The sequence below is a fragment of the Lissotriton helveticus genome, chromosome 9 (assembly GCF_964261635.1).
Source record: "Lissotriton helveticus chromosome 9, aLisHel1.1, whole genome shotgun sequence".
In the NCBI taxonomy this organism is placed as follows: domain Eukaryota; kingdom Metazoa; phylum Chordata; class Amphibia; order Caudata; family Salamandridae; genus Lissotriton; species Lissotriton helveticus.
The window spans coordinates 736,845,506-736,859,973 of NC_136070.1; the positions used below are offsets into that span (position 1 = coordinate 736,845,506).

The 14,468-nt window shown below is 48.7% G+C and overlaps 1 protein-coding gene across 5 annotated transcripts in view; it reads left to right on the forward strand.

The window, feature by feature from the left end:
• LOC144782951 (uncharacterized) overlaps window positions 1-14,468 on the forward strand; it is a 250,662-nt gene that overhangs the window by 17,500 nt on the left and 218,694 nt on the right. For 4 of the 5 annotated variants that reach the window (XM_078662177.1, XM_078662178.1, XM_078662180.1 and 1 more), the window contains exon 3: window positions 495-536. The exons of the other annotated variant lie outside the window; for it this stretch is intronic. In XM_078662177.1, coding sequence (XP_078518303.1) covers window positions 495-536 — 42 coding nt within the window. The remainder of the gene's footprint in view (window positions 1-494; window positions 537-14,468) is intronic. 5 annotated transcript variants of the gene reach the window in all.

The following is a 14,468-nucleotide window of genomic DNA, read 5'->3' on the forward strand; positions in this document are numbered from 1 at the left end:
CAACTCGGGTCATACAGTTTTGAAACCGGATCATAGTGTCAGCAGGATATGGGCCAAATGTGATCAGCAGCTGGGTGTCGTCTGCATACGAGACAGCCTCAAACCCATAGGATCTAATTATCTTGTCCAGTGGGGTGACATACAAATTAAAAAACATAGGGCTCAAGATAGATCCCCTAGGGGACACCAATACATACTGGTCTGCTGCACAGTGGTAGAACGATCCATAACATAACTATTAAACCAGTCCAAGGCCTTCCCTCGGACCCCCATCTCCCAGAGCCGCTGTAACAAGATGTCATGGGAGATGGTGTCGAAAGCGGCCAACAGGCCTAAAAGAACCAGCATAGCTGATTCTTTTACGTCCAAGGCCTGCCTGATGTTGTTCACCATTTCAACTACCGCTGTTTCAGTACTGTGTGCCGCTCGAAACTCTGATTGCGAAGGATCAAGAAGCTTATAGCTTTCTAGATAACTTGTTGTTTATTTACCAGGGCCTCGAGGACTTTCCCGAAATAGGGCAGCAGTGAAATGGGGTAAGCAGTGATTCTTTCTCGCAACTCCTTTTTTTCCAATCTAGACTGTTTACTCTTGCCAACTGTATACTTTCTTGCAAGGTTTTGATTAACCTCTCAATTGCTCCATTTGTCTTGGGATGGCACAGCAAACTTTTTTATGACTTATGCTCCACTCCTTCAAGTAGCTTTCCATTTTTTGTGAGCAGAATTGTGGACCATTGTCAGACAACATAAAATGAGGATAACTCTCCCTCTTAAATGCCTCCTCTAAGAATTTTATCACATTATATGAAGAAATATCACGCACACCACTCACTTCAATCTATCACTAGTATTAGTCAAGCAGTACTATAAGATAAGGTGTGTGATGCTCATCATGGAGAGGACCCACTATATCAATTTCTACCTCCTCCCACTGATATTTTGGTCATTCTCTACAAACCATGGGCATACGTCTGTTTTTTAACACTTTGTCACTCATATTACACTGCAGACAATCCCTCACTGTACATTCTTCCATCAAATCTAATCCAGTCCTCTAGAAGTCTTGACATAGACGTTCTTTTGTTTTAGCTATGTCCATATGGCCTTCATGTGCTACTTAAATCAATTTACCCCTGAATCCTCCTGGAGGAACTGACTTAGAGCCTTTCGCTAAAATGCCACCAATCACCGCCAATTACTCTTTGACCATAGACCATGGTCTCTCCAGTTTGTTCATTTTTTCTGACAAAATTGTGTTTATGGCATTCAAAATTTCAGCTTTCTACTCATTCTCCTCTATTGTACCTAGGGCAACTTTACAGAAACTAACTTCTTGTTCTAGAAAATCATTTGAAAAATCCTGGGAATCTTGTGAATTTACTATGACAACCAATTGTGATAATCAGCTGTGAAATGTTGTGCACCTGGGATGTACTCAACAGTGAAATCATGCTCTTGGAGAACAACAACCTACCTTCTTATCCTAGACAAAATTGATTACAGGCCTTTCTTCTGAAAGATTTATTTTAAGGGTTTGTGATAAGACCATACCCTAAAAGAGGTTCCCAAATCAGGATGCTACCTAACTCTTGGGATGCCATTCAGATTCCAGAAGTGGCAGGTATAATATAGCTTCCGAGGAGCTGGCCGTTCCCAAGAGCATAACAAAGGAGTAAGCTTGGTCCTTGATTCCCTCTCAAGGCACTATTCAATGTCCCATGGACCAGGGCACCAGAGGTATGATGGACGACTGCAGACACAAGAAGAGGGAGGTGCCTCGGTGCTACACCGGCCTGCAAGAGGGACTGGGACAGGGACATCCGCCAGGTCCAGGGACGGATAACAGGCCAGAGGCTCACAGATTAGTCGTTGCCCACTGCACGTAGGCTGTCTACTCTTTTCTGCACTGCATCTTGTCCGGGACCCCAGCAGTTACAGTCCTGAAGAAGCAGGGCCGGAGGGGGTTTCATGCACAGTGTTCTGCCCTCTGGCCAAAGGAGTAGAGGGTCCCCACCTCCACACACTTGTCGATCTTTCACTGGACTTTACAAAGGCCCACCAGGCCAAGCAGGATCACCTCAAAGCTGCCGCTCCCAACCACTGCACTCCTAGGACCAGAAGAGGCAGGGTCACCTAGCCCACTGCAATCGGGGGGGAGGTAGCCCTACGGCTAGAGCAGTCAACCTTGGAGCTGGAGAACTGGGTTTGAGTCTCAGCAATAACGCTCAACATCCTGTGATTCTGGGCAAATCACATAATCTCCCCATGCCTAACAAAAAAATGAATGCGTTCATCTGTAAAGAAACTGATGCTCGTGTAAAGCGCTCTGATACCCGATTTCCCGGGTCTAGTTTGCGCTATATAAAACTCTAAAAAAAAAAAAGATCTGGAAGGAATCAGCAGGGCCCCTTCGCCGAGTCACCTGAAGTGGGATGCAGATGACTCCAGGACTCCTGCCACAAGGCTGCATCAAGGGGCTCTCATCACCGCTAGGGCCCTGGCATCTCGGCCACAGAGGTTCTATCAAGCCAGGTCGGGAGCTCAGAGCCAGTCCACGTCCGCTACCATCAGCACCACAGCCAGACTTTCCTCATGGGCCAGAGTGGCACGGACAGTCAGTTGCAGCTCCTTTTGACCCCTCTGAGCCGCCCCAGGCTGTCACCAAGTCGGCACAAGCTCACTCCCCTCAGTAGGGAGCTGCAAGGCCCGCATTTGGTCCCTATCGTCGCCACAGGCACCACCACTGAAGCTCTTGGTGTCTTCTTCGGTTCCAGGGGGGTGCGCAGATAAATCAACCGCACACCTGCACTGTCTCATACACTCGTCCGCCTGTCCGCACTATCTCGCCACCTTAACACTAACTATAACGACCCTGTAACCTTTGCATTTTTTGAGTGCATTTCTAAGGTTCATCAAAAATCATTTTCCTAACTATAACATCCCTGTAACCTTTGGTTTTTTAAGTGAATTTCTATGGTTTTTAGGTCGAGTCTAGACAGCGCATGCGCTGTCGCAAGACCTGAAGTAAACAGAATATGGAGGGTAATCCTGCCTGCCGCTCGGCATTGGTTCATTCAGGTTTTGCTGTGCTCATATTTGATTAAATCAAATAGTGTCTTTTAAAGGTATGAGATAACAATACAATTTCAAATATATCAATACTAATAGTGAATTCTAAAATGTTTTCGAATTCAAAACAGCCATTTATGTTTATGAGTTTAAATCTGTTATTCCCACCTGGCTTTGCTAATCAAATGTTTGGACTGATAATCAATTATAGTGTAATTGCATAACTGATGTCAGAGCTGTTGGTTGCCCTCAATTGTTACAAAAGTTTAGTGATTAACGTAAGAAATTTTAAGAATCTTGCATTGTGCCTATGACAGTGAAACATAGGATACAAGAAGAGATGTTGGACAATGTCTGGATACAAGCTATGTTTCTCATGTTGTCCAAACTCTTAGAATTCAAAAGTTGAAGAGTGCTTTCTACATCTTTACATCAGGTCTTAATAACTGGTAGGAGGTCTTAGTGCCTGATTAAAGTTGTACGGTAATATGACATTTGTCAAAAATATGCAGATGCCTACACCCCCCCTACTCTTGCTCCCCCCACCTCATTTAGATGTCAGGGAACCGCTGCTTCCATTACTTTAAAGCCATCAATGGCGTCAGGGTCAGAAACACTGTATCTACTTCAGGACTGCATCTGTCATTGGAATCAGGAGGCCTGCCATTTTGGACCGAATTGCTGAAGCCATTTTCAACATATGTTTTCTCTTGCCTGGAATCAACATGGCCTACATGCACTGGGAGTCAATCCTGCTAGGGATTTTATTTGAATTAACCCTGGGCGTAGTTTGCGAAGCAGTGCTACGCGTAGTGCGAGCTATGCAAACTGCGTAGTGCACTGTGCAAAATGCTGTTCGCACTGATTGCACAGTGCCGGATGCTTGTCCGCACTGTGCAATCACTGCAAACTGCATCTGGCACAGTGCAAGCGATCGTTTTCTGCCGCTCCAGTAGATTTCTACTCGAGCAGCAGCCTTCTCAATGCGGAATGGTAATTTCTGATCGCGAGCAGTCGCAAGCATACGGGACCACTCGCAATGAGAAATCTGACCTCCCCACGTTGAGAAGCTCGCCGGGAGGTTTATTTTCCACGCTCACAATCGGCAACTTGATGTTGCTGATGGCGAACGAGGAAAAAGTCTCGCCGGGATGTCATTTTGCTTGCTTGCGGTTGAACTTGACGTTGAGGACCGCTAGCAAGCAAAAAATGACCACTGCACCACGCTACGTGTTTTTGCACTGTGCTACGTGCAAATCGCGTAGTCCGAAGTAGCGCAAACTACAAGCGTAGCGTAGTGCTTTACCTAGGCTTAATTTTAATCCGGAACCTCCAACTTTGAAAGTTTATCTTTGGATAATGAAAATAAAAAACAATCCAGCAACTCTATCATGCCACCATTGTGAGGAGATGGGCCACCCAGTGTAATGTATTTTTGCCTAAAGTGCTCCTGCATTGTCAGTGGAAACACCAGCTGGGAAGTCAAGAAGTGGGCTGGCCAGGCACCACTGGTCTGATTGAAGTATCCAAGTGTCACTGATAGCCCAACTTCAAATGAGGTCCTAAATGTGTCCACCTATAGACAGTCATCCAGCACCTGTGCAGTGTTCTCCTCTCTGGATTTCCATAGCTCATTGGTCCTATCACCTCTTTGCCCATTCATTGATTTGATGGTCAGCCGCAGGTATTCAGATCACCAAGACTTCCTCTGCTGCTTCTGTAACACGATAGGATCCTAGAGGTTAGCTCCTTTATTCCCAGCCCCCCTTTGTTTTTTTATTTCATTATTAGAAAGGTAGAAAATTATTTGAATTGTGTATAGTTCATTTCCTGATATTGAAATGTTGTTGTGTGTTAGTAAAAACAGACTTGCTTCGTAGAGCCTTCCCTTTCATTTCTAGTATCACAGCAGGATTGTCAGCTAGATCACTTTGACTAAATGCTCTAATTTTTCAGTCGGAAAGTAAAAGTACACCCTAGTTTCCAAATAAGCAGCATTTTATCAGAACAAATAGCATGATATTTTACCTTTATCTTTGAACCCGCAGCAAATGTATACACACAAAATGTAAAGGCATCTTTAACGCTCATTCATCTTCTGAACCCCAGCATGATTATGTTTAAGGCATCCCATGCACCACTACTTCCACTGCCTAAGCTAAGGATAGGCAGGGGTGGGGCTAATGGGACATTTTGGAGCCAGGGTTGGTTCGAACCCCCATTTTATTGAAGGTGACACAGTGGCTGGGTGTATAGGCAGTACACAAAGGGAAGGAAGAAAAGTTACAGGATTTGTAGGGATAAGGGAGTTTGTAGGGTAGGAAGCTGTTGAGTTTTGGTTGGCACTGGCAATATGGGTTTGCAGGAGAAATATGGATGACAGGAAGGCTTAGGAGGCACTCTGCTTTTGAGAGTGGCAGGGCAGGAGAATTTCCTGTAACCCGGGCTAGCAAGGTGTCAGGGAGAGGTTGGCGCTGAGACGAGCGACAGAAGGGGTGACAGCTGCGATATTTGCTTGTTCACCGCCATGCACCGAAGCATCCACAAGCGGCGAAGAGGAGGCAGGGGTGCAGGCGTCCCTGAGCATGGCTGGGCCAGGAGCACAGACAATGTGGTTGGAAGCAGTTGTTGCCACTGGATAGGAGCTGGGGGCCTACGCAAAGTCAGAGAAACGGTCCCCGGGTCCCCCTAACGGCTCGTGAGCTACGTGGGGTAGGGGTGCCTAACACTTAGAAGCTGGGTGGGGCTTTGGGCTGCATCCAGCAATACATCTAAGTCACCCCAGCCATGTGAGGAGGACGAAAGGCAGGACCCACAGCTGCCTGCCCTGCAACCATAGTAGTAATGCTCCAATGGAGCGACGATGAGGAAGCAAAGGAGCAAGGAGGCTCCATGGAGCCTGGACGATCAGGTGCCATCCAGAATCAGGCAGGTGGAAAAACCCCTGCTTGTATAGCAGGAAAGGCTCCCCGGAGAGCGGCAGGCAAGGAGGCGGGTGGGCACTCAGGGGAGCACTGAACAACAAAGAGGGGACAGGTCAGTGGATGCTAGATCCAGGGATAATTGGGTAGACTCAGAATGAGCTAGCGGAAAATGGGCATCAAGGTTTTTGCAGGGAGTTTAGCATACCCCTGCACATCGAGCCATTCAAAATGGAGCGTGGAGGAGGAGGGGGAGTCGGGAGAGTCCAGTGTGGCTTGCCTACGCCGAGGTGAAGAGAGCGTGTTCCAAGGCTGCCGCCAGAGGACAGCGCTGCACAGGAGCAGCACGGTGTGGGGAAGGTATGGTGGGACCTCCTCTGCAGCAGTCGGGGAAAGGTCTGGTGTGGCCTTCCCTGCAGGCAAAGCATAGTTCAACAAGAATGACTGGTATAAGGGTAACAAGGATGGAGAAGAGACAACAGGACTGTGTGGATGGCAGAGCAGGCTGTTGGGTATACGGGAATATGAGTACCTGGATTTAGAGGAGGAGCTGGAAGAAGAGTAGCTGGGAGTGCAAGGCAAAGAGGAAGGGTGATGGGGCGCATGATAGCCACACTGGGTTTCACAAAGGGTAAAACTGGCAACCCAGTGGAGATTGGTGTTTTACAGATGCCAGTCAAAAGAAGAGCGGCGGAAACAACGCAAGAGATGGCTGGGCAGCAAATATCAGGAAAAGGTCTTGACCCTGAAGGCTCGTTAGGCAAATGACAGGATGGCCTGTGATGATGTCAAAAGGGATGGGGGGGGAGTCAGGGGATGTGACAGAGGAAATGGAAGCGTGCTTACACAAAGCTAGGCATGTAGCAGACAGGGGTGTAGGGACAGACAATGCTCAAGAAAAGGGGGTAAGGGAAACAATAGAGAAAAACCAAGGCCAGACAAAAGTAAGAAACTAGAGCAGCCTGGAAAGGATGTATGAAGAGCAGAAGAGCTGAAACAGGGAGGAGGATAACGAAAAAACACGGGCTGCAATTAAGAAGGAGAGCAAGGAGCTAAAGAGGAAAAGGCTTCTGTATATGGAGATCACCGAACCATCTGGGCATATTTCATCAATGCCACGAAAGAAAGGATATGGAAAGGAGTGTACATATAAGTATTTAAATTGCTACATAGGGAGATTAGGACAAAAGAAGGTTATAAAGAAAAAGAAAATGAATTAGCGAAATGGCCCCGGATCCCAGGCAATATCAAGAATTGGACAGCCGGGTTCTTGATCTATGTCAGTGTGAACTGCTAAAGTACCCTGAGCACTTCATGGCACTATTTAAATACATGTATGTGATATGGAAGGCTCACATCACATTTGGAGGTTTCGCTTGGGTTCCGATACGATGAAGAGTTTCGGGTACGGCTAGCAGAAGATGCAGAAAGAAAGTGGGGGGATTTGATCAATGACTTATGGTTGCAGGAGATTGCACCAACTAGAGCAGCATCCACAGTATTTACATCTAGCAGCTGCCTTTTTTTTATTAGACCTTTCAAGAGAGTCCCACCCATGGTGGGTGGGGGTGCATGGAGTTAGGGGTGCGCCAGGTCAAGGAGAAGCGCACCGTTCATTTAACAGATGTTTCTGCAAAAGGGAGTATTGCAAATCCAGGGACAAGTGGTCTAAGTGTGCAGCAGGGCACTCTCTCACACAGTGTGGATTTAGCCCTGGAGTCCTTCAAGGACAGCAGGGAGTGCCCTGGTCTCAGTCGTTGTTCCCGGTAGGAGAAAGGGGGCTGCAGGACCTGCAGGTGGGAGCTTGTACTCCGGTAAAGGGGACAGGTTGGAATATTGGCTGTAATGATCCCACAGGAAGGATATAGCTAAGGAAATGTTATCAGGCTTTCAAGTGGGTTTTTCTTTTGGGTATGTGGGGACAAGAATCAGGAGGTACGCAGAAAATGTAAAGTCTGACAGGCGGCACCCTCATGTTGTGTGGGAAAAATTGAGGAAGGAAGTTCGGGAAGGGAGGGTGGCAGGCCCCTCTGATTTGTGCCCTATGGACACATTTTTGGTGTCCCCTATAGGAATGGCACCCTAAAAAGAACAAGCATTTGCAATGCAATAGGTCTCGCATTAGGAAAGTTTGAGCTATTGGTCTTGTAAATGACAAATGTTTTATTTATGTGTTGGTTTTGAAAATAGCGAAATTAATAGCTTTGTCATTTACAATGCTAATAGTTTTAACTTTCGCAAATGTGATACCTATAGCATTTGTAATGCAATGTGTTGTATTTACGTGACTTAGATGTATTGATATTAAAAATAACAATGGCTTTTAATTTTTTTTATTAATACTTAAATAAAAGTTATTGTAATTTATAATGGCAATAGATTAAACTTTTGTAAATAACTTTTGTGAAGATTATGTTCAGTGTATTTGAACAGCCTATTAAATGGGAAGAGAAGTAAGGCATGCCTTCAGGATACTAAATCATATATATTTGTCAATAATGCGGCAAATAATGGTATAAATAAAACTCAAATATAAAAGACATCTTAGATATACACACTTTAGGAAACTGGAAAAGAGATACCCTAGACAGCCTGGCATAGCTGCTCCGGAAGGGCAAGAGTAGAAGCAGATCGCTCCTGATCACCAGCCAATATTATGTTTATTAGGATACCCCTGTAATCTCAATATTGTGAAGATAACACTCCTTTTGGGGGTGAGTTTCACTTTAAGAGACTGTAACATTCATATGGTATATGACTAACTAAAACTAGCACTCAGTAATTGCTGCAGCACTCTCACTAGAGCACTCGCAGTGCCGCAGCACTCCCTCTCACTAGAGCACTCGCAGTGCCGCAGCACTCCCTCTCACTGGAGCAATCATTCACTGCTGTAGCACTCTCTCTCACTGTAGCACTCATTCACTGCTGTAGCACTCTCTCTCACTATAGCACTCACAGTGCTGCATCACTCTCTCTCACTGGAGCACTCAGTCACTGCTGCAGCACTCTCACAAGAGCACTCGCAGTGCCGCAGCACTCCCTCTCACTGGAGCACTCATTCACTGCTGTAGCACTCTCTCTCACGTTAGCACTCATTCACTGCTGTAGCACTCTCTCTCACTGTAGCACTCATTCACTGCTGTAGCACTCCCTCTCACTGTAGCACGCAGTTACTGCTGCAGCACTCACTAGAGCACTCACAGTGCTGCATCCCTCTCTCTCACTGGAGCACACAGTCACTGCTGCAGCACTCTCACAAGAGCACTCGCAGTGCCGCAGCACTCTCTCTCACTGGAGCAATCATTCACTGCTGCATCCCTCTCTCTCACTGTAGCACGCAGTCGCTGCTGCAGCACTCTCTCTCACTGTAGCACGCAGTCACTGCTGCAGCACTCACTAGAGCACTCATAGTGCTGCATCCCTCTCTCTCACTGGTGCACTCAGTCACTGCTGCAGCACTCTCACTAGAGGACTCGCAGTGCCGCAGCACTGTCTCTCACTAGAGAACCCACAGTCACTGTGCGTGAGGACGGCTAACCCCACTACTAAGGCTGTGTCCGAGAGGCCGGGTAACCCCACCACAGAGGCCGTGTTTGACTCTGTCTGAGAGGCTAGACTCTGGGCGTAGAGTAACTCCACCACCACCAGCCAGTGTGTGTCTGAGAGGCCGGTCCCCGGAGCCTTCTCTGGGGAAGACTTTCCACCTAGCCCACGAGATAAAGCTGAGCCTCTATCTCTGAGAAAAAGTGAGGTAAGAGCACCGCAGCCACCATTGTTCCCTCTTCCTCCCCCTAAAACACAGGATGCCGCATGCCAGGAGGATTCAAAGGTCATTAAAAAAACACTGGATGAATCTGAGGGAAGTACACAACTCAAGCTCGGCTATTTTTTGGCCTGGCCCAGGCCCACCACCACAGTCAGTGCAGCACCCTCGGTGCCCGCAGCAGTGCAAGCGCTGCGTCAGTGTGTGACCCTGGGAGCCTGCTCCAGTGAAGGGCGCCCACACGTCACTGAGGCTGGAGGACCCCAACACAAGCTGCAGGAAACCCCCGAGTTGTGTGACCATGTTTTCAAAGTAAACCGGAGAGTAGCACTCACTGATAGTACCATCTCTTACCTTCTCTTATTTCATGGGCTTAGATATGGCAGCGGCGCTTTATGAAGCGCTATGTGACGCAGGAGTTATTATTGCCTGAGGAAGGAGGCGAAAAGGCGCGGTGAATGGAGCTGGGAGTAGCAGGCATTGGGGCTGAGGTACAAAAGGGAGTAGGTCAGGACAGCACAGGGTAGAGGTGAAGGGGGGAAAGGAGGAGGAGGGAAGAAAGGGCAGAACCGGCTGGGAAAATGTATGGCGATGTGTGGGCAGGAAGAGCAATGGGCTGCGAAGGTTGATGGAGCGGAGCAGCCGGGGAGAGGTACAGGCATGTAGGGGTGCAGACCGAGACATGTGGGCAGAAACAGGGAAAGGGAACTGTGCGGCCAGGAAACGGTATGGGCTCGGAGAGCTGTGCGCTGGGAGAAGGGCTGACAGATAACTACGGGTTGGGAACAGGCTGGGAGACCTGCTGGCAGGAAGATGTGTTGCAGGCTTCGCCGTGAAATGGATCCAAAAAAAAATATTTTTGTTACCCATGTTCTGAAGTACTTCCTTCGTTTTCATACGACTGTGATTGTGTTTGCTATCCGGTTGCTTTAATACTTGCACATGTGGAGTGAGACATTCAGATTCAGGCACCCGATTGTGGAACTTTTGTCTTCACAGCCTGCATTTCATCACAAATACAACTACCTTTAAAAACGAGTCCTCACCGCCTTCCCTCGGACGGTCCTGGTGGGCAAAATCCAAGTCACAGGGGCAGTCCGAGCCTGGAGAAGCGAGCTCCGTGTGCCGGCGCCGCTGAAAGCTGATCTTGCGGCGACCCGGAAGCTCTTGCCCGGCCGGCCAATCCGCTCGCGGCCGACCGGAAGTCCCGCCTCCCGAGGTCCGCGAGCTGCGAGCTACGGGCGCATGGAGCGCCCTGACGTCCGGGGTAGCCCGGGTCCCCAGGAGGGGGCCGGGGAAAAGGAGGAGTGTGGCGCCTGTTGCGGGGCTCCTCTAACCTGAGGGAGCCCCGATTTAGAGGATGAGACGCGCCGCGCCGTGAGGAGCCCCGCCGGAAGAGCGCAGTCGGTGAGTGGGGCCCAGGGCTGATGTGAAGTGCGTGCGTGCCTGTGTGTATGCCTGGGGGGGTGGGGAGGTGGGAGTGTGTGCGCGCGTGTGTGCGTGTGTGCGTGTGTGCGCGAAGGAAAGTGTGTGCGCATGCGTGACTGTGTGTGATTGAGAGAGAATGCGAGGTAGGGGATAGTGTGCCTGTATGTGTGCCTGTATGTGTGCCGTATGCCTGCGTGTGCATGTGCGCGCCTGTGTGTGTGTGTGTGTGTGCGTGCGTGCATGCAGAGGGGTGGGGGCTGTCTGTGTCTGTGTGAGAGCCAGGGCTTGCACCACGCATGCGCAGCTATCAGACGCTCGCTCCCGAGGTGAAATCCGACCTCGTCAAAGCGCGCGTCTGGTAGCTGTCCACTCTCCTAAATACGGGCAGCATAAGTTGTCGAGCTGATGCATTCATGCTTCGCATGAATGCAACATCAGCTCGACCTAAAAAGGACAGTTTTGCTTGATTCAACACTTGTCTTGGCCAGAGGGACAGTCAATAAATGACTACATACAGGAAGATCTCACATAAGTAACATTTGACACAGTTGACACAGCCATTAACTTTGTGCTACAGTTGGACATTGGGGCTTAAATGGCCTAGAGAAGAGGTCTTCAATCTGTTGGGCGGGCCCCAAGGGGGCCGTAGAGTCCCTGGAAGGGGGTCGCAGATTCCCCAGCTTCACTTGTCTCTGCAAAAAGATAGCCGTCCTGGGACGGCTAATTTAGATCGTTATCAGCTGCTTGCCTGAATGAAAGGTGAGTGTGCCTTATTAGTTCATCTGCAAGTGTAAAGGATGCTTGGGAGCAGTTATGGCTCATTGTGATGAAAAGGATTTGTTTTTCTGAGTGAAAGTGCAAAGAGTTTACAACTAGGCTGGGAAGTTCTTGTTTTTAATTTTAACTGCATCTACACAGCCCTTGTGGCCTAAAGAAGTGTTGAAGGGACAGCTTTGTAAAAAACACAATTGCATTACATACGCTCTGGTATTATTAAAATCTACATTTTGAAAGCACATTTTTTCGTAAAACTATTTCCATATTTTGCTGCATTCTATTTGTGTGTAATGCAAATATAAAACTTTGACTTACTTATTCACAGTGCTTTCTGTCACAGACTCTGACTACGTAGCACTAAAAATACACATCACTATTCTCCACTGCACCAATCAAGATTTAATTCTGTGGCTCTCTGGTTACACACAGACCTCTGCAATGCATTAACTAATAGAGGTTTCATAATGTACTACTGTGCATTTCCCACAGAGCACTAACTTTTTTTACACTGTATACTTTATATGTAGATACCTGATGGTGAAAGACCTAAAAACGTACAGAATATATTGGGCTTATTCATGAGAGGCACAATTTTTTAATGCTCCGGTGGCGCAAGCGTCTCAACCATACCTATGAGGCTGTGCAAAGTCACCCTGCATGGCTTTGCATGGCCTCATAGATATGAAGTAAGACATAGCAGCGCAAGTCATTGAACACAACACCCACGGATTTTGATGTTGTCCCATATTTACAAAATCAGTTAAATCTGGCGCAGCTCCAAAACTGAACACCTCCCCAGTGGAGGCGTAACGAGGAGAAATGTTTTCATTTCTCCTCGTTATTTCCTCATTTCATGTGTGCTGCATGCTGCAGCTCACATAGGAAGAGGAAAACGCCCCTCAGGATTGTTTTGGTGAAGGAAGGTGCCCCTTCCCGTGCACAAACAATCCTGCCTATGTTGGTGCTAGGCAGCAATTTGTGCACCAACGCAAGGGAAAAGGACTGGATTGCACTATATTTCACAAATTTGGTGCATTCCTGTCCTTTCACATTGGCATAGGGCAATGCCGCAAGAAGACGATTTCAACGTGGGTAGCCCTGAGACGCTATGCCTGGCTGAGGTCCACTGACTTTTCGGGTGATGTCCATGCTACACTTTTGGAAATGCCCTTTGATGGCCGTCGCTTGTTTGGCGACAAAGCAGACAATGCGCTCAAGCGCTCTAAGGACTTCAGGGCTACGGCCAGGTCCGTGGGCCTCACTTCTACCTCTCACCCGCGCAGTCTGCTTTTCGCCCATTTCGGGACTACTGAAGGGTTGCCCCGCCAGGTGTCCAGCATCTGCGTGTCTGGGGACGTGGGACCCACCATCGTGGCTCTGAGGGCCAGCAGGCAGGCCAGTCCACCAGCGCCCCCTCTGCAGCAGACTCCAAGCCCTCCTACTCTGACCTTTCAGGGCCACTATTCGCCCACTGGCTCACCATCACGTCTTTCAGGTGGGTTTTGCAGATAGTCTGAAGGGGATACTCCCTCCCCTTAGAGACTACACCTCCATCCATGCCACCTCGATTCCATCACATGTTGGAGATTACTTGGCCCTTCTCCACCAGGAAGTTACAGCTCTCTTGGCCAAGGGAGCCATCGAGTGAGTTCCTGCCCCAGAAGTAGGTTGTGGTTGTTATTCGCACTACTTTATGGTGCCCAAGAAGGACAAGGGCCTGCGTCCTCTCTTGGATCTCAGGAATGTCAACTGGTTCCTCCAGAAGGAGAAGTTCAAAATGTTGACATTTGCTCAGGTCCTCTCTGCCCTCGACCCTGGAGACTGGATGGTAGCGTTAGACTTGCAGGACGCTTATTTTCACATCCCCGTCCTGCCGGCCCACCGGTGTTACCTATGGTTCACGGTAGACCACGAGCACTTTAAGTTTACAGTGCTCCCCTTTGGCCTTACCAGCGCCCCTCCATTCTTCATGAAAGTGATGGCGGTGGTCGCAGCTCATCTGCGCAGATCAGGAGTTCCAGTCTTCCCCTATCTCGACGACTGGCTGTTAAAGGCGGGCTCGCCCCAGGCTGTTGTCTCCCACGTCCAGACTACGGCCGACCTCCTGCATTCGCTAGGGTTCTCCATCAATGTACCGAAGTCACACCTGATTCCTTCTGAGAAGCCCTTTTTCATGGGAATGGTTCTGGACACAGCGTAGTTTAAGGCTTATCCTCCCGAGCTGCGAGTCCGGGATATTCGGGCTATGATTCCGATATTTCAGCCTCTTACCCGGGTTTTGGTCAGACTGACCCTGAGGCTACTGGGCCTCATGGTCTCCTGCATCCTGCTGGATGACTGTGGCGGTTAGCATATGCCGGCTCTGCAGTGGGACTTGAAGTTCCAGTGGGCATAGCATCAGGGGAATCTTTCTGATTGCATCCAGATCTCGGAGGGCACTGTACACCAATTGCAATGGTGGCAAAAGAAACAGGATTGGGTCAACAGCAGGTCCATCTCCCCTCCCCA